Source organism: Danio aesculapii, chromosome 14 (assembly GCF_903798145.1).
Source record: "Danio aesculapii chromosome 14, fDanAes4.1, whole genome shotgun sequence".
Taxonomy (NCBI): Eukaryota; Metazoa; Chordata; class Actinopteri; order Cypriniformes; family Danionidae; genus Danio; species Danio aesculapii.
The window spans coordinates 48,631,222-48,656,798 of NC_079448.1; the positions used below are offsets into that span (position 1 = coordinate 48,631,222).

Here is a 25,577-nt window from a genome sequence, read left to right on the forward strand (position 1 = left end):
TTAAAGGGCACCTATGGTAATAAATCTACTTTTCAAGCTGTTTGGACAGACATAGGTGCATGTATGGTGTATAGACCGTCATATTGGGGTGCTACAAGCACACCCAGTGCTTTTTTTTCAATTTAACAACATAAAAAAAGGTGGACCAAATGAAGCGGTTTTCAAACCGACCGCAACTTTACGTAGAAGTGTGGTCCCCCCGCCCACCAATATTGATTGACAGGCGCGTCTTCATATCCTCAGTTTGTTGATTCATGTCCGCCATTTTCAGCGTGAGTCGAAGCGATATCACTAAAGGAACACGCTAGCTCTATTTTTAGATGCAAGGCTCATTGGGCTCAACACAAGATCAATATTCTCCACATTATCGCTCTAATCGGAATTATTGGTTGTATCTTTAGGTAGGTTTGCAAACATGTGTACTTCTCATTGAGTCTACCTTGTACTTCAGCCGTTTGCATTTCTCGCGATCCCAGAAGCTCCCTGTGATCTTAACTAGCATGCGTTTTAGTCGACGGCTGGGGGCCGCTGACCGCTGCAGACTTGAATTGCCGTTGTGTGTACCCTGATAGAAACCTATGTTTAGAATTCAAAAATGCGTGGCGGGACGATTCGAGACACTTCATGTTTCTGCCGCGCCACAGAGAGTGTCTGATGTGCCATGTCGCGGCTTCGGGCGGCGCATCCGGTGCCTCAGTCAAAGTTAATTCAGTGTGCGTGGTTATTAGTTTCTGTGTACAAGCTTGGCACTTGAAACTAGCACACAGTTGGCTGTAAAACTGTACAAAGACACATATGATTTTGTATTCTCTGCTTGGTCTGTGTCCCTTGTTACGTTGGCGGGAAGCCGAAACTAATCTACATGTGAAGCAACACACCCATAAATCAGCGAACTGTGGACACGCCCCCAACATGACACTTTTTAACACATTATAATAAAAAAATCTGAATTGTGTTTTGAACTGAACCTAAATTGGCACACTCAGAAGAACCATAATACTAATATTAAATCATAAAAAAGAGGTAAACTATGTGCCCTTTAATGTTATCCTTAGACGTTGGCTAGACCGTGAATTTTGGTGTCCTGACATCACAACCTTAATCTAACCTTTTAACGTCTTATGACATTGTGTGCCTGCTGGGTAATAACTAAATGCACTACAGAATGTTACGTTTACACACATCCACAAATTACATGTAAATGCATCAGCTGTTCACAGCGTAATACTCACTACTCTTGAGTACTTTTGAAAGGGCTACTATTTACTCATACTTTGAGTAATATTTACAACAGATACTTTTACTCTACTTGCACTACATTTTTAGGCAAGTAATCAGTGGTGGGAGTAACGAATTACAACTACTCACGTTACTGTAATTAAGTACATTTTTGGGGTAATTGTACTTTCATGAGTATATTTTTAAGTCAGTAATTTTACTTGTACTTGAGTACAAATTAAGCTGAATAATGTAATTCGTTACTTTTAAAATCACAATTCGTTACAGAGTACTGTAAATAAATGAATATTTTAACCACTGACTTCGGTAGCCAATAAAAAAAGCTCATCTTAACGGACCAATGAAAAGCCTGGTACATTATTTGAGCCGAAAAACAAGCTGCAGATTTACGTGAGCTGAGCAGTGATGGTATTGTTACGAAGTTATTGTTCTACACATGGAGATTCAAGACACCAACCGTTCTGCGGTTTCTGATGGTTTGTTTCGCGCTATTAGATTAATAGCAAAGTTTCTCCAAAACTTGTAAGTGAAGTGATATTAAAGTTTAACGTTTAAACCAGGGCTATTCAATTGGTGAACTTGGCCCGCGAGGCAATTTGTTCCGGCCCTCCAAATAGTGTGACCAAGACATCAAAAATAAAATTTGTTGTTCAGTCAAAAAACGGCTGCTTTATTTAGGAAGTGACATGCGTCGTTCAGCACGAGCTGCATTTGAAGGCTGCGCAGACAGAGCCTGATTCACCTGACAAAAAAAGCAAGTGGCGTGAGCAGCCGAAAACATTTGGATAATTTGTTAATTACGGTTAATTCATCGTAAAGGCTTCTCGGCGCCGCGTTTCTGTCGCACGGAAAAAACCTGCAGCAACTAAAAGTTATGCTACCTGTGCGCTAGTTTAAAGATCCGAGTTTAAACCAAGGCTAATATTTACGCACACTGGATTAACTATAGCAGCGGGCCATTCACATATCGTGTCTTTTCCGCACGCAAGTTCGTTATATAAGAACATTTGCCAATATGCGCGTGCAAGCGGACCTCACACCTTCCAGACACACCGATTAGAAAACGTTTCACACCGTAGCGTGGCTTTCAGTGCAATGTAAACAAAAGATATGTTAATCAAATTATTGCAAATTATTACAATGATTATGTATGTCTGAACGCAGATGATAACAACAGTTTACTTGAATACTGACCGAATATAAAGCTTAAACTTACATTAGACGTGATAACCGTGAAACCATTATTCTCAAGAATCGTACAAACAAAATCTACAATTGTTGCATCCATAATTGTTATGCAGTTCACATAACATATGAATGTACACATGTATGAATGTAGAAGAAGCCTACTTAAGCAATGCACTGCTTTTGTTGTGCTTTAAAATACAGCATTTGATTGTTTTCCTATTGTACAATGCACTAAATGATATTTCAAAATACAATATATTAACATTTTAATGTTGAAAAAGTTAATGTGGGTGTCTTAAAGAGCAAAAATAGTATACAGCATATGGGCTCTTATATGCTGTTGTGTAATCACTCATATTGCAAGTCATATCTCTCCGGCCCCTCATTTGGGATGCTTTTCATGAACTGTCCCCCATGACAAACTAATTGAATAGCCCTGATTTAAACTTTGCCTCAAGTTGGAAAAGGCGTTGTCGACGTTTGCTGCATTTTTTTCTTAATCATATCGTCTTTTGATCATATGAGATAAAAGAGGCATCATTTGAAACTGTAAAGAATCTATTTTTATTTGTGTATATTGCTAATGTGTATTGTAAAATGTGTTTTAGTGTCTGGATCTTGTCTGATTCAGCAATTACGGATCAATAAATACCACCAGCGAAAAAGTAATTTGTACTCTGAGTACTTTTTTTAAAGAGTAATTTGTACTTTTACTCAAGCACTTTTTAACCCCAGTACTTTTACTTGTAATTGAGTATAATTTTAGCAATGTAACAGTACTTGTAATTGAGTACAAATTTGTTGTACTCTTACCACCACTGCAAGTAATGGTACTTTTACTTGAGTATGATTTTTCAGTACTCTTTCCACCACTGCTGCCTGTTCATGCCAGAGTGTGACTGACAGGTGGAAATTTGGTTATGGGTAAAACAAAGACCATGCGGGTCAGGTAGTTGAAACGATAGGCTACAAATAATTATTCATAAATAATTAATTCACCACCGCCTACCACGACGATGCCATCGTCTATCGCGATGTTTCACATTAGACATCGCTCGATGCCCAATTGGTCGACATCGCCCAACTCTAAATTGAACTATCAAAAAAAAAAACTAATTAAAACAAAAACAGTAATATCAATCAACTGATAACATCTGCAATTGATAAGCTTGGAACATTTCAAGAAACAGCACACATGCATCATGCAGATGTTGCTGGAAAATATGAATCTTTTATTAAGAATATTCTTAGGATGCCAGCTCATTTTGCTAATGCTCACAGTTGGGCACTGGGCTTACTGGAGCTCATGTTGGGTTGAAGATGCCCGAGGAAAAGCACTGATGTGTGCCAAAGCCAAGAGCACCACAGTCATGCTGGAGTCATGAGGACACGGGAGACAAATCACATGTTCAGCACTTCCTCCTAAAACATCAATAACACTCAGTACTGTCAGAGACCACTTCTCAGATACTCATAAAATAACAAATACAGCCTGGCAAACAGCTACTGTACACTGCATTTTTAATGGGAAGACATCCGTCTTATGGTTTTCCGCACTGTGCTTAAAGTACAAATGAAAACTAAACATATGACACAGTGCTAGTTTTGTGGTGAATAATGCATGTGCATGTCATTAAAAAACAAAAATTGTTTGCCCGTGTAATCTAAAATTAAAATCAGAAATTGCACTTCCGGTTAGTTTTCAGTTAAATTGTCAATTATGTACATCTCAGGAAATGGGCGTGGCTAACATACATAACCACGCCCCTCCAACTGTCCATTTTGAGAACAAACAGAAATGGTGAGCAGGAGGTGTCTGTTAGGTGGCAATAATTCTTCTAAAACATATTTCCCGATCTTTCTGAATGAAATGCCTACTTTACTACATCCAATCAGCTCGCAGTAGAAAATCAAGCCACACCCACTGTTTTCTCATTTAATATTCCAATACTCTAGGAGCTGCATCACAATACGAAAAACAATTTGCATATGTTTTACGCAGCTGATGCCCTTCCAGCCACAACCCATCTCTGGGAAGCATCCATACGCACTCACTCACACACTACGGACACTTTAGCCTTCCCAATTCACCTGTACTGCATGTCTTTAGACTGGGTGGGAAACCAAAGCACCTGGCGGAAACCCACGCGAACGCAGGGAGAACATGCAAACTCCACACACAAACGCCAACTGACTCAGCCGAGGCTCGAACCAGCGACCTTCTTGCTGTGAGGCGACAGCACTACCTACTGCGCCACTTTGTCACCTCCGTTTTCAACACATTTCTACACATAATAGTTTTAATAACTCATCTCTAATAACTGATTTATTTTATCTTTGCCATGATGCCAGTAAATAATATTTGACTAAATATTTTTCAAGACACTTCTATACAGCTTAAAGTGACAATTAAAGGCTTAACTAGGTTAATTAGCTTAACTAGGCAGGTTAGGGTAATTAGGCAAGTTATTGTATAATGATGGTTTGTTCTGTAGAATATCGAAAAAATAAATAGCTAAAAGGGGCTAATAATTTTGACCTTAAAATTTAAAAAAAAAAAATTAAATTGCCTTTTATTCTAGCCGAAATAAAACAAATAAGACTTTCTCCAGAAGAAACAATATTAGACATACTGTGAAAATTTCCTTGCTCTGTTAAACATCATGTGGGAACTATTTATAAATGAAAATAAAAATTATAATAATAATTCAAAGAGGGGCTAATAATTCTGACTTCAACTGTATATATATATATAGATATATCTTTGCTTTTTGCCCACACAAAAACGCTTTGCCAACACAAAAATTACATTTCTTTTTGCCCGGTTGAACAAGGGAGATATGTTGAAGAATATTAGAATGTACAGAGGTCAACTGTGTGTTAAACTATAGAATAACACTCAAATAAGTTCCAAACAAGTGAGAGTGAGTACCTGATAAAAGAAATTTGATTTTTGGGTGAAATACAGCTTTGAGTCATACATGAGAAAGTGGGTTAAGAAATGAGGGAAAGAGAGCAACAGAGAGGAAAAAGTGTAGTTTCTGATTTGCCCTGAGACTCACCATAGTGTATCTGCCTCTAGAGATGTAAAAGAGCAAAGGGGAGAAAAGCAAGCTGGCGGCACACAGTTACGCCATTCATGATGCCATCTGTGAAGAACACTGGTGCTTCATCCTTCAGCAACACTGCTGGCATGAATCTGAACCTTCAGTGAGGCATACACGGACATCAGACTTATGCTTTTAAGAATTCTGAACAAAATTAAAAGATATAACACCACATTACGACCAAAGGAAATCTTTGTACAAATCAGGGGCCATTATTAAGTAAATAGTGTGTGTGTGTGTGTGTGTGTGTGTGTGTGTGTGTTTGTTTGATTGTGCGTATCTGATTTTTTTGTGTGTATGAGATGAGTGTGTTTGTATGTTTGTGTGCGTGTGTGTGTGTGTGTGTGTGTGTGTGGTTTTATTTAGTTTATCAACAAATCTACTTATTTGATAAGCAAACTTAAAATAAAATAAAGTAAAATAAAATAAATAAGCTAACTTAAAATAAAAAAACAAATTAATTAAAATAAAAAAGATAATAAATAAACAAAATAAAAAAAATCTATTTAAAAATATATATTTATTTGGTAAGTAAACAAAATTAAATAAGCAAACTTTAAATAAAAAATAAATTAATCTATTTTAAAATAAAATAACATATTTAAAATATATATTTATTAGGCAAGCAAACAAAACAAGCAAACATACAATAAAATAAAATAAATAAAATAAAAAAATAAAAACATTAATTATATTAAATAATAAATAAAATTAAATCAACAAAATTTATTAAAAATTTTATTAATCTATTTAAAAATATATTAATTTGGCAAGTAAACAAAACCAAACAAGCAAACTTAATAAAACATTAAATATTGAAGAAACAAAATAAATAATAAAAATGTAAGTAAACTTAACAAAAAAAAAAACAAGTTAAATTATAATGTAAATAAAATGTTTGTTTTAGTTTTAGTTAATGATCATAACTCTGGTATAAGAAACATTTGCCTATTTCCTGGAGGATTTTGAAAAAATATATAGTGTTTGTTTAACTGTATTTAAACAAGGATCTGATCAAATACAATAACGTACTGCAGCTCTCCCAAAAAGCATTAGCTATTCACACCTCGTATAACACTACAGCATTCAGACATATGTAGGCCAATGGGAGAAACTCAAACTAACTCACTAGAATACAGTTATGTTGCCCTGGTAACTGCCTCCACTGCATCTGTCTGCTCAGACAGACTGAGCTGCTTCATCACCTGGATAGTCAGTTTCGGGCTCTGTCATATATTCTGTCATTCGCATTCTCATTTAAAGTGGTTATACATACTCACTGCATTCATGAAGCTTTTTGTCTTTTGTTTGACATCAAGGTGTTTTTTATTTAATTAGAAATACTGACAAAGCTATAATAGTGAGATTTATTGCAAAAATAACTGTTTTTATATACAGTTGAAGTCAGAATTATTAGCCCCCCTTTGAATTTTATATTCTTTTTTAAATATTTCCCAAATGATGTTTAACAGAGCAAGGAAATTTTCACAGTAAGTCTGATAATATTTTTTCTTCTGGAGAAAGTCTTATTTATTTTATTTTGGCTAGAATAAAAGCAGTTTTTAATTTTTAACACCATTTTAAAGTCAAAATTATTAGCCCCTTTAGGTTACATATTTTTTTCGATATTCTACAGAACAAACCATCGTTATACAGTAACTTGCCTAATTACCTTAACCAGCCTAGTTAACCTAATTAACCTAGTTAAGCCTTTAAATGTCACTTTAAGCTGTATAGAAGTGTCTTGAAAAATATCTAGTCAAATATTATTTACTGTCATCATGGCAAAGATAAAATAAATCAGTTATTAGAGATGAGTTATTAAAACTATTATGTGTAGAAATGTATTGAAAAAAAATCTGCTCTCCTTTAAACAGAAATTGGGGGAATAAATAAACAGGGGCTAATAATTTTCTACTGCAGATCTTCAAATGTTATTTATTCTATAATGCAAAGTTTTAGTAGACACGCAGCCTTCTGTGTCACATGATCATTTACGAAGCAGCCATATATGCTCATTTAATCCTTGCTTGTTTTTTTAATCAATGTTGAAAGCAAGTATAAAAGAAAACTATTTAATTGACATTTTGTAACATTCTGTACCAGAGTCGTAGTGGAGTTTCACGCCTTAGACCGGCCCAATTCAGTTCACGAACAGTTCAGTTGAGTCCAATTCAGAACTTCACAGTGAAGACTTATTAGAACAGTTATCACAAAGTAATGTTTAACAGAATCTATTTTCTGTAAGAATTAGTGCTCATAAATGTCCAAACCTTCAAATGAAAGAATATCAAATAAATACAAACATATTAAGCTGGCTGCATGGTGGCGCAGTGGGTAGCATGTTCGCCTCACAGCAAGAAGGTCGCTGGTTCGAGCCTTGGCTGGGTCAGTTGGCGTTTCTGTGTGGAGTTTGCATCTTCTCCCGTGTTCGCGTGGGTTTCCTCCGGGTGTTTCCCCCACAAGTCCAAAAACACGAGATATAGGTCAATTGAGTAAGCTAAATGTGTAAGGGAGAATGAGTGTGTATGGATATTTCCCAGTGATGGGTTGCAGCTGGAAGGGCATCCGCTGCGTAAAACATATGCTGGATAAGTTGGTGGTTCATTCCGCTGTGGCGACCCCAGATTAATAAAGGGACCAAGCCAAAAAAAAACAAATGAATTAAGCTTTATGTATAAAATAAAGATTAAAATGAAATGTATTGAATTTTGGGTGATGCAGTGGCGCAGTAGGTAGTGCTGTCACCTCACAGCAAGGTTGCTGGGTCGAGCCTCGGCTCAGTTGGCGTTTCTGTGTGGAGTTTGCATGTTCTCCCCTTGTTGCCGTGGGTTTCCTCCGGGTGTTCCGGTTTCCCCCACAGTCCAAAGACATGCGCTGCAGGTGAATTGGGTAGGCTAAATTGTCCGTAGTGTATGAGCGTATGTATGAATGAGTGTGTGTGGTTGTTTCCCAGAAATCGGTTGCGGCCGGAAGGGCATCCGCTGAGTGGAAATGTGCTGATTAAGTTGGTGGTTCATTCCGCTGTGGCGACCCCAGATTAATAAAGGGACTAAGCCGAAAAGAAAATGAATGAATGAATGCATTGAATTGTTCTAATGACACTATCATGTTTTTTAAGGAAACAGCTGCTTTATAACTTCAAATATTTTTCAGAAATATGAGAACATTTAAGCGTAGATAAATCTCCAACACTATTCTTTAAAACATCACAATGTCCTTTACTGAAATATCTGAATAAATATTCTGTGCAAAATTGTTTACAGATATCCTGTCCTTAAACACAAGTAAAGAATAAAACAAGTATTGCACTGTTATCTGCCAGACTTTTTTAACCACAGTATTATTTTCTAATGATGGCTTCATCTTTTTTTCCCCTTTTTAGCTTGCTGATCAAGTTAAGTCAGATGTATTAATGTAATGAATCATCTGATTTCAGTAATTGTCTAAGGGCATTTTTTATTGAGCAGGTGAAATATTCATTAATATCAATATTAATTATTCAAATTCTTATATTCACTCAATGACAATCCTACCTGCCAATTCTAGTGTGTTGGGCTCATGACTGGTGCTTGGTAACGTTACAGGGTCTGGCTCTTCACTGTTAGCAGCAAACTGGACAAGAGGCTGCTGCTTCTCAAGGGCTACAGTACAAGGCAAAGGTTTGGTACATAAACGGTGGTTTGCAGACATCGTTGTTTTGCAATGCTCCTAACTAGCTAACTTACTGGCCATTTCATCGCCGTCATGTGTTGTTGTACTCTCGCTGCTGCTAGTTTTAATGAAAAATGTACTCAGCTTAGTACATTTGCCCAAGTCAGTTTCTAGAACTTTCTTTTTTTAATTCTGGCCTTTTCAGCACCACCTTTGCGCTTTTTATTATCCATTTTTCATCTCTCGTGTATCTCTTAAATGATTTTGCTGATGAGCAAGGTGCCGCTGTTGGAGAGTTGAATAATTGGAGTTGAATAATTACGTCATCATTAACCTGCAGGCTGCATTCTGCTCATGGGGCTGCGAGAAAATAAATAAAAAGAGTGGAGCTGCTATAAAATAATGAATAAAAAGAGTGAGGCTATGGGTAAATAAACAAACAAACAAATCAATAAATGAATGAATGAATAAAAAGTGCGACTGCTGAGAGTGCAGGCAGCAAGGGATACCGGCCCTCGCGGCCAAAAAAACGGACCGGCCCATCGGGAATTCTCACGGTCCTCCCGATTAGCCAATCTGAGCCTGTTCTGTACTATTTTAAAACCATATTTAAACATTTTTCAATTAATATGTCCATAATAAGAAAACCAGGCATTTCTATTAATAAAAAGGGGACTAGAGTCATCTGGTGAAATTGTATTCACGTCGCAATTAGGGGCACAAAACTTCCAATAAATTTCCACAAAATTTCCATGGGAAATTTGTCTCTGGAGTTTTAGAAATATTCCAAGTTGAAAACTGTACTGGAATTTATTTTCATTGCTTGTGGTAATTTATATAAAGTGCATATACAAACATTTTGTTCATAAGCTGACATGCTCACAAACTAATACATATTAAAAATGAGATTTTGGTAGAAATTAAGTGAAGGTGGAACTTGAATTCTTTCATTGACCAACACAAAAGCTTAAGTGTTGAATGCAAGTAAACATATTCCCTAATGCCTGCTGTAAAATGAACAAATTCCGCACACTTCCCCAAGTAATACCAAACTTTTGGCTCAAATGCAGAAATTTGGCTTCAATATTTTTATGATATATTATGATTATGATATACAGCACCTGGAAAATGGGGGAAATTCCATCTTAAGTTACTTTATGGTATTTTTTGAGTGTGTGTGTGTGTGTGTGTTTCTACACCTAAATGTTTGCTCAGTCAGAGTATTTGTTTATACAATAGTAAATTTCTGTGCACAATAACTTACAGCACAAGCTTTATGTTAAAAAAAAAAAATGTATGCAATTTAAACTGACAGAAGGACATTTTAACAAATAATTTTGTGTGCAGGATTCAAATAAATATTGCGTGCATGTGATTTGAGGAATATGCAGGGTAGAGAATTGCATTAAATCTGGTTGTTTTAACCAAAATGATGCAGTAATTTTCAATTACAATTAAGTACCCTGTCATAAACTGACCATCAGTTGACCAAATTCACAGTTTATTCCCATTAATTCCTGTTATTTTCATTTACTTCCCATTTTGGAACCCTAATCACAATATAGATTGCAGAAAACCAATATATTGCATTGTCAGATGCTGCATGCATGCGATTTGAGGAACATGCAGGGCAAAAACTGCAATAAATCTGGATGTTTTAACCTAAATGATGCAATGAAGATATTTTTTTTAATTACAATTAAGTACCCTGTCATAGGCTATCCTTCAACTGATCAAATTCACAGTTTATTCCAATTAATTAAGATTAATCCCTATATATTCTCGTTAAATCACATGAAAAAAGTTTCCATTATTGTAAATTACAGGAGTTTTGGAACCCTTATCACAATGTAGATTGCAGTAGGGCTGTGCGATTTGGGAAAAATATCTAATTGTGATTGACAGATATTGTGATTTAGATTTGATCCAATTTTGTAGGCAAGCTTCAGCTCAATATTCTGTATAGTAGCTTCTTACTGCTTAAATGCAGTGAATGTTAGTTAAAAAAGGAACTGAAAAGATATTAACTTACTCCAACATTTATTCAAATTTGTTTTTAAATATTTAGAAATAAAACACTCATTTTTGTCTAGAGCAAACAGTAAACAAAAACAAACTGACCTTACCTTTCTACTTACTACTTACTTCTATTTTTACTACTTACTCCTATTATATACTTCTATTTTTTTTTTAAATATATTTATTATCTGTTTTTTGTCCTGTCTCTGTAATTCTGTTGCACTGTAGAAGCTCTGTCATGAAAACAAATTCCTCGTATGTGTGAACATACCTGGCAATAAAGCTCTTTCTGATTCTGATTCTATAAACAAGTTGAACTCAAATTAGGGAGATAGTGTAGCTTATTACAAAAACAAAAAATGATATTTATAGAAATGCAGGACCCTCAGCAAACTAACATTGCTGAAACAACTCTGAGGTTGTACTTAGCTGTTGCTTGCTACTAGATTGAGTGTCACTGGAAATACTTTCAGTTAACTTTTCAGCAAGACACTCCTCATGTAGCCGCCTGTGGTGCTTTTTTAAGTGCTGGTTGTTGTATTTCCTCGTACTGTGGCAACAATTCTTACCAATTACCTGTTTTTGTTCGGTGTCTGTGAATTTGAAACCAAAATATTCCAATATTACCAATGTCCATTTTTTCTTTAACATTAATTAGTCTTTTAATGCTTCTGAAGCGGCAGACGCCATCATCCCACTCATCCTCGCTTTCCTGTTTGTTTTTTTTTTATTGTGGGTGTTCAGCATAGTTCAATTGCGCAATTCTGATTGGGCAGAACGAAAGTGTGCTCACTTATTTGGCTAGTAAGACTGTCACACACAGACGGTAGTCACGCATTTGCTCTGAGCAGAGGAAAATAAAATAATACATATTTCATATCGCAGAACTTTTCAAATCGTGATTCGATTTCGATTAATCACACAGCACTAGATTGCAGAAAACCAAAATATCGCAATGTCAATTTTTTTCCCCAAAATTGTGTAGCCCTAACATTCACTTTTCTAACTTGAAAACTGTGGTGCGAACTAACCGCTGATGAAACAGTTGGTTTCATGACCCATTAAAGCCCAAAAATTTGCTTTGAGGAGAAAACTGAGCTCCAGCCTGAGGCTTGAGGTATAGAGAGAGCGACCAAAGGTGGCAGTCGGGACAGCCAGGTCAGTGTTTGAGAACAAAGAGATCCTGAGTGCTCACTAATATATTTCCTGCTAATATAACTTGGAGAAATCGGAGACCTTCACACCATGCAATTAATAAGCCATTACCAAAGCATCTTCCTTCAGCACACTTTGATCTTAGAGTAGCTCTGTAAATCTAAAGACACTTTTTCTTTTGAAGACGACAGAGGGTTACTATCACACACAGACACACACTAGTGTCCTTACTTTCACTTGTCAAAGTCCATTCAGATTTAAGGATCAAAGGATTTGAGCATGTCTGTCTAGTGGTGTAAGGTTGACACCGGGCTTCTTAAAGAAGTTCATGGCAAACACCCTTAAAATACACACCAAGGAATGGATCCAAGTAGACATACTGTATGCCGAGATGGTCTCATTCAATTTACTGTAATAATCACAATATTGATACTGTGGACACTTCTAAATACAGTGAATAATTATTAACATTTTTAGAGTGCTTTTGTAGTGGTGTTCATAACAGCACCAAATGCAGGAAGGTGTAATTGGTTAATTAGCTTAACAGTTCAATCATGAACATTTTCACATGTTAATCTGGCCTACTACATGCTGAAATATTGATCTATAGGGCTTTTGCACATTAGAACTACAACAAGGCTACAATATTTACCATTTGTTAATTTAACTAATGTTAATTTAAATAAACTCACAATAAAAATAAATGTTTTTTTCTGCTATTTCTGTGCAGAATTGTGTAAAAAATCTGCATGAAGAAGTTAAAAACTTCCTATAAAATAAAATAAAATCACTTTTTATATTCAGTATAATGCAAATCTAATTAGAATCACTTGTTTGATGAACAAAGCTTTAAGCTCATTTATTGTACAAATTTATTGTACATAAGTCATCTAAACATTTGCATATTATTCAATAATATTGCTAACATTAATTTTCAGTTTTAGAGCAGTGGGCCAATCAGAAGAGCTTGAAGGTGGGGCAAGCATTGGAGGCTTAGTTTACTGCAGCAAGTTGACAAGACAACTGTTTTAAACTATTCCTGAAAACTGCGTTTTACATTACAGGGGCGAAGATGCATTCTGCGGAAATGTCTTCTAAATCCACGCATGCGATGAACATTTTGCAGCGAAAACCGGTCGCACGGCAACAATTATATGCACAAATGCTCCAAAATATTTTTTGAAGTTGCATAGATTAAATTTCAGGCACAATTGTGAGCCCTGTACATTACTAAATAATAAATAAACTGATTAACTTATTAAGGGTGCTTTCACGCCTGCCTTATTTAGTGCGGTTGAATCGCACTAGAGTTCGTTTTTCCTCTTGGTTTGGTTCATTTGGGCAGGTGTGAATGTACAATCGCACTCGAGTGCGCACCAAAAGCGGACCAAAAAAGTGTACAGAGACCCACTTGAAGAGGTGGTTTGTGGTTAGAACATGATCCAAACTAAAACAGACCCAATCGCAAAAAGTACTGCACCTTTTGGACTAATCCAGCTGCCACAGTCCGATGCTGTACCATCTTATGGGGTGTGGAGGAAAAATATTTGTTGCAAGCGCTTTACCAACAGTTTTAAACAGAGAGGGAAAAACATTACATGATGGATCTTTGAAAATATTTCCAGAAGATGACCATGTCACAGTTTAGCTAAATTAATTCACGCCTCCTTCTGATGCCTTCGCTGCTTACAATGCATTAAAACATCCTTTTCCAGCTGCAGCCTCATTCTCAAAATGTATAGTTTGTCTAAAGTGTTGTATACGAACCATATAGTACACTATAACAAGGGACACCGTCAGCTAGTGCAGCGACATCTTGTGTCTGCCGGTTTGTTTACTTGCAGGAGTTCCATTGACATTTTCCCGCATGTTAATTCTGACCTATTGAAAAGCAGTTTAGGAAATACGTTTAATAGCATCTGGCCAATGAGTGATGTGGATTTTGTCACATGGCTGCATTTTGGTTCTTTTCAACTGGTTCACACCAAAGCAATCAGTGTAGTGTGAAAAGGACTCAAAATGGCAGAAAAATGCTACAATGTATTATTTCTTGCCCTTTGTCCGGACCAAATGAACCCAACCACAGATGTTGAAGCACCCTAAATGATGGGATTAAATTCTGTAAAAATTCCATTTGGGCTTACATAGTTCTTTTTTATAATACTTTTTTGATTGAAACATTTTTTACTCTGAACATGTATCTACATTAAAGCAATACACCAACTTTTTTTTGGTTATTATACCTGTTAAAGTAACCTTTTGCAGCAATTAATCTACTTAAATATTTATTAAATATTGATCTATTTGCATATCCCTGGTTATTAAAAGCAACCCGTGCAGTATGTTCATCTGTTTGTAAATCTCTGATTCTAGGGTTGTCACGATACTGGACTTCGGTACCAGTCGAAACTGAAATTTTAAAAACATCCATTTCCCGCAAAATATCTGAGCGCTGTTGAGCACGTTCTTAAACACTGCTGATTTGCCACAGTGTTCACATGCTCAACAGAAATGACTGTGATTGGCCATGAAGGTCATCAGTTCACCGAACTCACCGCTGTTTATTGAGTGTAACTACAGATACAGGAACACTGGAGCGTTTTAAAACCGCAATTCATCAGCGAATCGCTCGTATGTCCGCTTATAGACAAACCAGCTAATCGACGTGACTTTGAAACGGTTGTTAAAAATGTGGTCAATGCCGCTCAAATATTTGCGGGAAATTAATGTTTTTAAAATTTCTGTATCGATTGGTACCGAATTTCAGTATCGTGACAACCTTGATTCTAGTTAATACTACTTGTATATTATGTTCATAGTACATTCATCTGTAAATAGTACCTATAGTTTTCTATCTATCTATCTATCTATCTATCTATCTATCTATCTATCTATCTATCTATCTATCTATCTATCTATCGCAACAAGAAAATTTGATACCATCATAACCCAACATCCAAGACTGGCACAAACATATGTATTCACCGAGACTAAATCAAGCAGAATCAGAGTTACATCGAGTCTGTCGCAGCCGTACTGCTGTCGCCTTTCTGCAAATCAAACGAACTGGGCAGAATTATCATACTGAAGGCCTGTCAGAGAGCTTTTATCATTCTAATTAATTCGCCGAAAGGCTACAGCTGTGGCTATTTTTATTTGGGAATGAAGCAGAAGAAAAAGAAAAGGGGAGAAATGAAAACAAATCGCCATCAGTGCTTTATGCGCTCAGAAGACGGATGCGCTGAGGATTTAGACCTACAGCTAGAGGCAGATCATCATCATCACAACCAGACAAGAAGCAAATAAGCATTAAAACAAGCACAATAAAAAAGGGTGACAAGATTGACAGGTGTTATTGTTAGCCACTCTCAACACAGATCCCAAGGGACCACCATTAGTACACATTCTAGAAGTCTACCCAAACAAACTCTTAATAAAGTTCCCTAAGATCTCTAAACATGTTTGGTGTTCCTCCAGGAACCGTGTTACAGTAGATCCACCTGTGGCAAGCTGGAAAATAAAAGCACAGCAACATATGGCCCTCAAGATAAGCGTTTTAGCTCATTAGGACAGTGACTCACAGGGTCACACTCTTAATCTCTAGATTGACCAAATAATAACAACACTGAGGGTGGAGAACAGGACAAGACTAGACACACTGAACCTCTCGCCTTGCACACTTGGAACTAGGGTTGTCGTGATATCATTATTTCATGTTATGATACTATACTAGCTGAAGTATCATGATCCCAAGTAGTAATACATAACTCAAGTCCATGAAATAAAGAAAATGGTCAGAAATACTATATATGTTATAATAGATCTGCTTGAGTTGAATTAATGATTCCCTTATTATTGAAAAAAAGTATTTGCACGTCACTTCATCTAAAATCTATTCGTTCTTTTTTTATTTTGAAGATAACTGACCCACATAAAATACTTTAAAATAAAGATATAAATTATACCAAATGAAATTTGTTACAAAAAGAGGATTTTTCCAACCAAATTAGGCTTTATGAAGTGGTTTCCAGTACTCTCTAAAAAATGCTGGGTTGGTTTTTAACCCAAATGCTGGGTTGAGACTGCTAGCTAACAAAATTGGGTTGATTTAACCCAATTTGGGTTAAAAAAATCGGTCTTGATCTATAACCCAGCAGTGCTGGGTTGGGAACGCGGACGTGAAAGAGAGCATGCACGTCACGTCACGTCAGCATGCAGGCACATCAGCGTGAGAAACTGCCATTTTTTTTCCAACTTTCGAGGGAAGCGAGCAAAATTCTGTCTTAGCGTAAGTTGTTTAGTGTGTATTTAACCATTTTTATAAAAAATAACACTTTTCTGTATTGAAATTATAGATTTTTTTGCTTTGAGTAGGCTGTTCTAAGATCAGTTCAAAGTTTTATAAAGTTTTTAAAATAAAATTAGTTGTTTACTTTACTGTATAAAAATATTAAATTCTTAAATATATATTAGGGATGTCCAGATCTGATCACACAGTTTAGACTCGACCAGAATCGGACGTTACCTCCCAATCAGGACTCAAATATTTATATATTCTCATTATTTTTTAACCCATTTATAGTTATGCGGTGGCACAGAGTTAGAGCCCTTTCTTGACTTCACACAGAAACAGTAACGTGTGTGACATGACATCACTTTGTTGCAAAGTCGCTATTGGTTAAATGCCGGCAAGTAAAACACGGAAGCAGCTTGAAGCGGAAAGCGCGAGTATGTGGTATTATAAAAGTTGATGAAGACAACATTGCCAAACCAAACTGTGACATATGTAAATTTGGGATTGCCTGCCTGGTATTTTAAGTTGAGCTGCTATTTGCTTTATATAAGTTTTATTTCAATAAATGCACTGTTGCACTAAAGTCCAAAAGTAAAGAATTGATGTTATTTATTATTTTAATGTTATTTATTTAATGTCATTTATTATTTTAATTTAACTACCTCACAGATGTGCTAATAAGGTGAGAATTAAAATAAGGTGAATTAAACAAAATATAGGGAACATCCTGAATCTGTTTATTTGCTCTTCCTTATTCTTTTTTATGTATTATAGAAGTATCGGATCGGGTTTCAGTATCGATACTCAAAATTAAATGACTCGGACTACGACTCGAGGGATAAAAAAAAAACCCTGATCGGGTCATCCCTAATATTTATATTTATCGGCCTATATCGGTTATCGGCCTCCAAATCGAAAGATTTCTTATCGATATCTGCCCAAAAATCCATAGGTGCATCTCTAAGTACAATTCTCACAGTATTTTCTATGATATATATATATATTTTTTTTTTTTTATAAAAGCCTTTTAGTTGGGCTGAAATAATAAAAAGAATATTTAAAAAAATAATTTAATCTTAAATTAATAATACTATCACCCTTATAACAAAAAATAAAATATATATATATTTTTTTTACTATAATCTTGTCTTGATATTAAGATTTAAATTATTTCTGTAGCAAATCTCTCTCTCTCTCTCTCTCTCTCTCTCTCTCTCTCTCTCTCTCTCTATATATATATATATATATATATATATATATATATATATATATATATATATATATATATATATTTATATATTTATTTATTTATTTATACATACAATATGTATATTATTGATTGGGTACAGAACAAACTTAAATGTTAATATCAAAATTTACCGAATGATAAAAACACTGAGGATGGAGAACAGGACAAGACCAGACACACTGAACCCCTCACCTTGCACACCTGGAACATCTACCTGCTCTTGCTGTGGTGAGTGCATACAGTTGAAGATATAGGCACTCGCTGGTGTATAAACACAATCTGAGTGAAATTAGGAATAGAAAAATCAGATTTGAGAAGTTGCCTCACCTTCAGGGAACGGGTTGGGCTGAACCACAAAGAGGAAAGCGTGCATCATGTTAAATAAAATCCCAATGGCTCCAGGCTCGTAATAGGCAACAGTATCGTAAACTCCGGAGGGGACGAAGCCGAAATCCAAAGTTCTCCGCGCTGGAGCAGCAGGAGTGGCGGACTGCCCGTCCTGGAGCTCCCCGGACGTCAAGCCCCAGCACAGAAAAATCAGTGCCGTTTTCCAAAGCATGATGAGTTCTAGGGTTGAAGCAAATCCAGATGATGGAAGTGGAGATTCTGGGTGTTCAGTAAGACACAATCACTGATAAACCGCAGGTCTCAAGTCCTGCTGTCCGGCGAGCGCGTCATGATAATCATGCTCCCCCAGGAGAGCGGGTCCTCCTGCAGGTTCACGGCGGGGCTCGGTGTCTGTCGGCGGTCAGTCAGTCTGATGCCCCGCGATAAGGAAAAAAACACACGACTGATGAGCCAGTGAGGTGTGTGTGTCGTTGACTCCAGACTCTCTCTGCGCGCGCACCTCCTCCTGTGCGTTTGTTAACGGTCTCCTGAAGGAGTTCACGCGCGCTGCTCCGCCTGCTGGACACACAGATTACTTCATTCAATCATCTTTAAAACACACTCATTTTGAATACTTATAACTGGCTTATTTAAGGGATAGAATACCCCAAAAATTACTCACCCTCAAGTGGTTTCAAACCTTTATGAGTTTCTTTTTTTATGTTGAACACAAAAGACAATATTTTGAAGAATTTCAGAAACTTGTAAACATTAACTACCATAGCAGGAAAATAAATAATGTGTTAGTCAGTGGGTCCTGTTTTTATAGCATTTCTCTAAATAACTTTGGTGTTCAACATAATAAATATATTCAAACAGGTTTGTGACAAGTAAATGATGAATAATGTTATAAATGAATAACACCTAAAAAAGGGGTGCCCAAACATTTTAGTATAAAGGGCCAAAAACCAAATATCATCTCATGCCGTGGGCCGAAGGCAAATACCAAACTATATTATATTAAATTTGCCTTGGGTATTTCCTAATGTTCAAAACATCAAAGAATCTGCCTTTGACTTGATTTCCTCGAAAAGGCTGTGCATTGTCAGGAGACAGTATGTACATTTAAACAGAATTTGATTAATTTACAGCATTTATTTGAAATATTAAATTGCAGATAGCTTATAACAAACAAACAAACAAACAAACAAACAAACAAACAAACAAGCAAACAAACAAAGGGTTATATTTAATTTGAAGTGACAAACATCCCCATCATTCTCCCTTCTCAGATGGGATGAAGGCCCAAATCAAAGGTTACCATGGGCCAACTTTGGCCAGCGGGTCCTAGTTTGGGCGTCTCTGGCCTAAATGACATGACAATTTTCAGTTCTGGGTGAACTATCTAAACACTGTTTGACCACAATGACTCACTAGTTCAATGCTTTATGGAAATAAATACAGCTAAATACACTGATTTTACACATTTTAACAATTATTTGTACTTCACATATAACCAAAAAACATCAGAATGTTTTTACTAAATTGTTAATTTGAATTTTTTTAGGTAATTTTTTATTTTTATTTTTTACAAAAAGTCACTAAATATTACTATTGATAGTTTTACATTGACTTTACATTTGCCTGTTGACTTTTTAATTTGACTTACCTCACACATCCATTAAAAAATGAACGGTCACGGCTCCGCCCAAACTCGTTCATGAAGCCCCATTCTTCGATTTGATTGGTTGTTTGACAAAATAAAGCTCAGAAAACTCATTGACACTATTAAAATAATATTTAATTATTTAAATGTAATATACTAGCCTATCATGCTATAGTCCTTTAAGAAAGAGAGTTTAGATTTTAGAGTTTGAGATTTTAGAGTTTAATACATTTTATTAAAGTTTTTTTTTATTCAGAGTGGGGGTGGTTAGTTTTTGCACAAACAAATTTCAGCTAAATATTTGATACATTTTGTGGAGTTTTGTAGTCATAGTTCATTTTAATCTGCAACAATAAAAGCTACAATGTGATAAACATAAGATAAATATAAAACGAACTTCATTTTCATTCAGCTTAGTCCTTTATTCATCTGGGCTCGCCACAGTGGAATGACCTTATCCAGCATATGTTTTCTACAGCGCATGCCCTTCCAGCTGCAAACCAGTACTGGGAAACTCCCATACACACTCATTCACATTCATACACTACGACCAATTTAGTTAATCAAATTCATTTATAGCGCATGTCTTTGGACTTGTGGGGGAAACCGGAGCACTCGGAGGAAACCCAGGTCAACACGGGGAGAACATGCAAACTCCACACAGAAATGCCAACTGACCCAGCTGGGACTTAAACCAGCAACCTTCTTGCTGTGAGGCAACAGTACTAACCACTGAGCCAAATTAAGTAATATGTACAGTATACTAATATTTTTAACACACTCAGTTACTCATACATACACACACACGCACGCACGCACGCACGCACGCACACACACACACACACACGCACACACACACACACACACACACACACACACACACACACACAAAATCCCTTTGTAACAGTTACACTAAAATGCCATTGTTTTGTTATTCTCTTTGTGGCATTCTTAATAAGACTAAGACAGTCTATGACTCCGCAAATCATTTAGATACAGTTAGATTGAAATGGTTCACCTCTAACCCATGGATGAGCATGTGTTGCACCAGAAAAAAAGTGTTAAACAAACAGTCCTACTTCCTCTACCAGTTTCTCTACAGTCAAATGACAAAAAAGGAGCTTTAAAATTTTTTATTTATTCAATGTTGGCACAATCAGTCTCTAAAGACTCAATAAGGTGCTGCAGGGGTGAACATGTGGGAGCCGCTGTTACATAAGCTACACAAGTGGAGGATGTTCAAGTTAAACTTTTGGATTTTATCTACTTGTTCAGCTTTTCATGTGTTAACCAAACAAGTTCACCCACTGAGTGGGCTCAGATCTCCTACAACATGACTCATTTCATACCGCTATTTTATTTATTGAGAGATCAAAGGCATGAAAACAAACAAGAACAGAGAGGATTTCATCTCTTCATTATATATAAATCAGAACTCTGCTGTACTTATTTTTACTCTGTCTGTATATACAGTTGCAATCGGAATTATTAGCCCGTCTGAATTATTAGCCCCGTTTATTTTTTCCCCAATTTCTTTTTAACAGAGATAGATTTTTGTTTTGTTTTTTGTTTTTTTCTCTGGGTTTATGTTACAAGGTATACGGGTACAAAATGGAACCAAACATATAGTTTGTCGGATATGCCAAAAGGATAGAATGTGTTCATGTGAAAGGAAGAGAGAAGTAAAGGAAGAAATAAGTTTAAGTAATAGACGAATGATGTATGTGGTAATGGGGTGGGAAAATAATAAGCTTGTGCTTCATCCCACTCCATTTTCGACCATGTTGAAATGTATTCTTTTGTTAATGATATTTTATGTATGATACTTTGTTCGAAAATAAATAAATCAAATCAAATCAAACAGAGATAAGATTCTCAACACATTTCTTCTGTAGACTTTCGAAAATAAAATTAGCTTAAAGGGGCTAATAATTTTGACCTAAAATTAAAAATAGATATTTAAAAGATATAAAAATAAATCCACTGGGGGAGTGGGGGGTTAATAATTTTGATTGCAAATATCTACAGAGTATTGGGGGCTGAACTGTAATCCCTTCTATACCGCAGTCTTTCAATACAAATGGCCTAAATAAAAAATATTTACAATGTAAAAACTGTAATGTTCGATATTATTAGCCCCTTTAGATATAATAATATTAACCATTTTGGTTTAAAAAAATTTTAAAAATATTTTTGTAATATAGATTTTTAAAAATTAGGCTATAGTCCATACCTGTCAACAACCTTCAGGAAACGGGTTGGGCTGAACCACAAAGAGGAAAGCGTGCATCATGTTAAATAAAATCCCAATGGCTCCAGGCTCGTAATAGGTAACAGTATCGTAAACTCCGTAGGGGACGAAGCCGAAATCCAAAGTCCCCCACCCCCCCACCCCCGAAAACCCCCAAATTACTAAATATGTTAATCAGGAGCTGTTTCGTTGTAAATAAACAGCAGAAACTGTCAGTAATATGTTTTATAATAAAAAGCTCCAAATAAATTAGCAAACAGTTTAGCCTGTTCAAATTAATAGCTATTATAAAGAAATTGAATAAAGTTATCAAATCTCATTAACCTTTTCTTCACTGTATAACTTAAACATTCTGATTAAAGAGCAGCGAATGAATCTCTCATTTAGATTTTTTGTTTGATAATATTAAGGTGTCACTTTAAAAATGCACACATCTATAATGAAAGCATCCGATTGCTTTCCTAACTGTTTATGCTCATTTAAAACTAAATTAGTTGTGTTTAAAAGAAAACTCACCAAGATCAACATGTTTAGATGTTATTGTTATTATTATTGTTATTATTATTATTATTATGTGCATATGTCTGTTCAAACACACACCCACATTCCAGAGTGTCCACTTTCACTCCGCTTCAAATCGCATGAACACAATCCGTTTGAAAAACAGCGTAAATTTATCACCATGGAGAGCGTCTGACAGTCACACACCGCTACATGAACTGACTATTTTGAAGACTGCATAGAAGGGGCAATGGGGCCTGTAATGGAAAGTAAGGGAACCCCGCCGTTTTTATATTTATTTCAAAGTGTTTTCAATTAATGTTTTCAGTTAAAGCACAGAACAGATTCACATTTAAGTGCAAAGGGCGAAAATACAGAAAAAATACAGGTAAATACCGTTATGGTATGATAGTGGGATTGAATTGTAAAATACGGGAGAAACCCGAAAAAAACGGGAGGGTTGACAGGTATGGGCAAGTCATTGAACAACCAACATAGGTTCATTCTGAAAACGTAGCCCTATATACATTTCTGAAGATAGTGAATTATGTAGCAAGAAGTACGTATGGCTCCATTTCGTCTTTAAAACAAACACTATAGGGCGGTTTGACGGCGTTCCTTTTCGTGCTTACCAGCCGACCACTTACCTCCGTATGGACGGCTTTTCCGCTGTCACCAGTTTGTCCAGTGGCTCGCCGCGTATGTTGGAGGATTTAAGATGCAGAGCGGAGTTGATGAAAACATAAGCCAAGAAATAAAACAAACATGTAAATAACAGGGTGAGAATGTGGTAAAATCTGAAAATGTGGTAAAAACCAGGCTGCCGCGAAGGCTTTTCTTTTTCTGGATTCTGGCTTTTAAAACAATCGGTTGGGTTTAGGCAATAGCCAGACCACTCACCAGTCCCTCTTGTTTATGTTGTACGCCTGCTTGTGTTATTGTGTTAAGAAAAACAACCTTGTCTAACTGTGTATTCTGTTGTTTTGTTTTACTCATTTCTGTTCACGTAATCCATCTGTCATCTGTATCAATCAGTTTTTCTGTTTTATTCAGTTTTCACATTGTTTGCGAGGCTTGGACGAAGTGGACAGGTAAGAAGGTCAAGTGAAGGACTACTCATGTTTAGTGCATTAGGTTAGGGGCGAGCACCACATCTTGTACTTTTGGTTAAATAGGATAAGGATTAGGGTTTTTTTCTGGGGGAGTTAGACATTGTTTGGGTTTTGTTTATTTCTTTGTTGTCTTTTGCACTTTATTCACTGTATTTGTAAATTTAATTAATTTATTAATTGTACACTAAATGTCAAAACCCATTTTCCCCTAGACCACCATCAAGGTTTTGTAGTGGGTGGTGGGATCGGTCAGTCAGTCAGTCAACAGCGGCCTCTGGTAGATTTAAATAAGAGCAGGCACGAATGACACTCGTGAGGGAAATTTGAGATCTGAAAAAGCATACACAGCAGCCTCTGATTGATTCGCAAAAACAAAAACTGTAAAAAAAAATGTAGCTCCTGGGACGTATTTGGGGCTCTCCAGAAATGTATATAGGGGTACATAATCAGAATGAGCAGTTGTTTGTTCTGTAGCGAAAATATAATAATAATAATAATAAAGTTAAGTGGTCCAGTAAGCTGACTGGGGTGCCACTAGCCAATCTAGAGGCTGTGCACACCAGGCAGCTAAAGAGAATTACAAATTCAATTTTAAGTGACACCGCTCATCCTCTACTCTCAGAGTTTCAGCTCCTTCCTTTTGGTCACATGTTTCTAGTATCAAGCTGTAGAACTAAACGATACAAAAATAGTTTCATACCAGCAGCCATTAGATATTTAAATAAGGCCTAGACCAGGGATGGGCAAACTCGATCCTGGAGGGCCGGTGTCCCTGCATAGTTTTGCACCAACCCTAATCAAACACACCTGCTTGTAGCTTTCTAGTGATCTTGAAGACACTAATTAGGGTGTTCAGATGTGTTTGATTAGTGTTGGAGCAAAACTCTGCAGGGACACCGGCCCTCGAGGATCGAGTTTGCCCATGCCTGGCCTAGACTAAGGTCCAATCCCAATTCTATTTTTGTACCCCTTCCCCTTCCCCTTAAAACAGAGTGTGAGTATGTCATTGCGATCTCTTGCTTCATATGAGATCAGACGATTGCGACTGCTGTAGTTACTCCAGTTGTGTTAATTTTTGGTATTTATCTTCAGGAAATCACTGAAGGCATATACTATGTTATCATAATGATATAATGAGATCAATAAGATCAATGAGAGCAATAAGATTGTAATACTGTGCATTTACATAGTGCCCATATTCATCTATGTAAACACACCAAAAACAAAATTATAGCAGACGCTGTAAAAAGCTCATTCCCAGCCACTAGACTTTTCTGACAGGGTATTCCAGTGTCATCGAGTGTCAGAATGTTGTGGAACTGCTGTACAGGAGTTATGAGTGTGGATTATAAATCGCGAAATTTTGCGGTTTTTGTTTTAGCGTTTTTTTTTTAAAGCATGGCGGTAAAACACGAAAGCGGTTATGAATGTATTGAAACATCTTTGTTTGTTGTAAAAACATGTAATAATGACAAAAAATACTAATTTGTGGATCTCCTTACTTCCGGGTGTGACTTTCCTGCCGATGTGGCTGGTGTATTTTGGGAAATTTTTGTACTCCTTGATTTCGAGTGTGTTCCTGAATAATCTTCGTTCAAAGGGCTATTCACCCCTTCCCCTTAGCCCTACGCCTTCAAGCTAAAGAGAATTGGGACACCCCTACCCCTCGTTTTGCACATTCCCGTGAAGGGGTAGGGGTGTCCCAATTCTCTTTAGCTTGAAGGCGTAGGGCTAAGGGGAAGGGGTGAATAGCCCTTCGAACGAAGATTATTATTAAAGGGAAGGCCTAAGGGGTAGAATTGGGATTGGGCCTAA

At 36.3% G+C, this 25,577-nt stretch overlaps 1 protein-coding gene across 6 annotated transcripts in view; it reads right to left on the reverse strand.

The window, feature by feature from the left end:
- Positions 1–22,190, reverse strand: part of prom1a (prominin 1a) — a 154,085-nt gene extending 131,895 nt beyond the window's left edge. For 5 of the 6 annotated variants that reach the window (XM_056472589.1, XM_056472591.1, XM_056472588.1 and 2 more), the window contains exon 1: positions 18,233–18,723. In XM_056472589.1, the coding sequence (XP_056328564.1) occupies positions 18,233–18,464 (232 nt within the window). In that variant the 5' untranslated portion in view covers positions 18,465–18,723. Of the gene's footprint in view, positions 1–18,232; positions 18,724–22,142 lie in introns of those variants that run through there. The other variant, XM_056472594.1, reaches the window with a different exon arrangement.
- Positions 22,191–25,577: the final 3,387 nt, after the last annotated feature.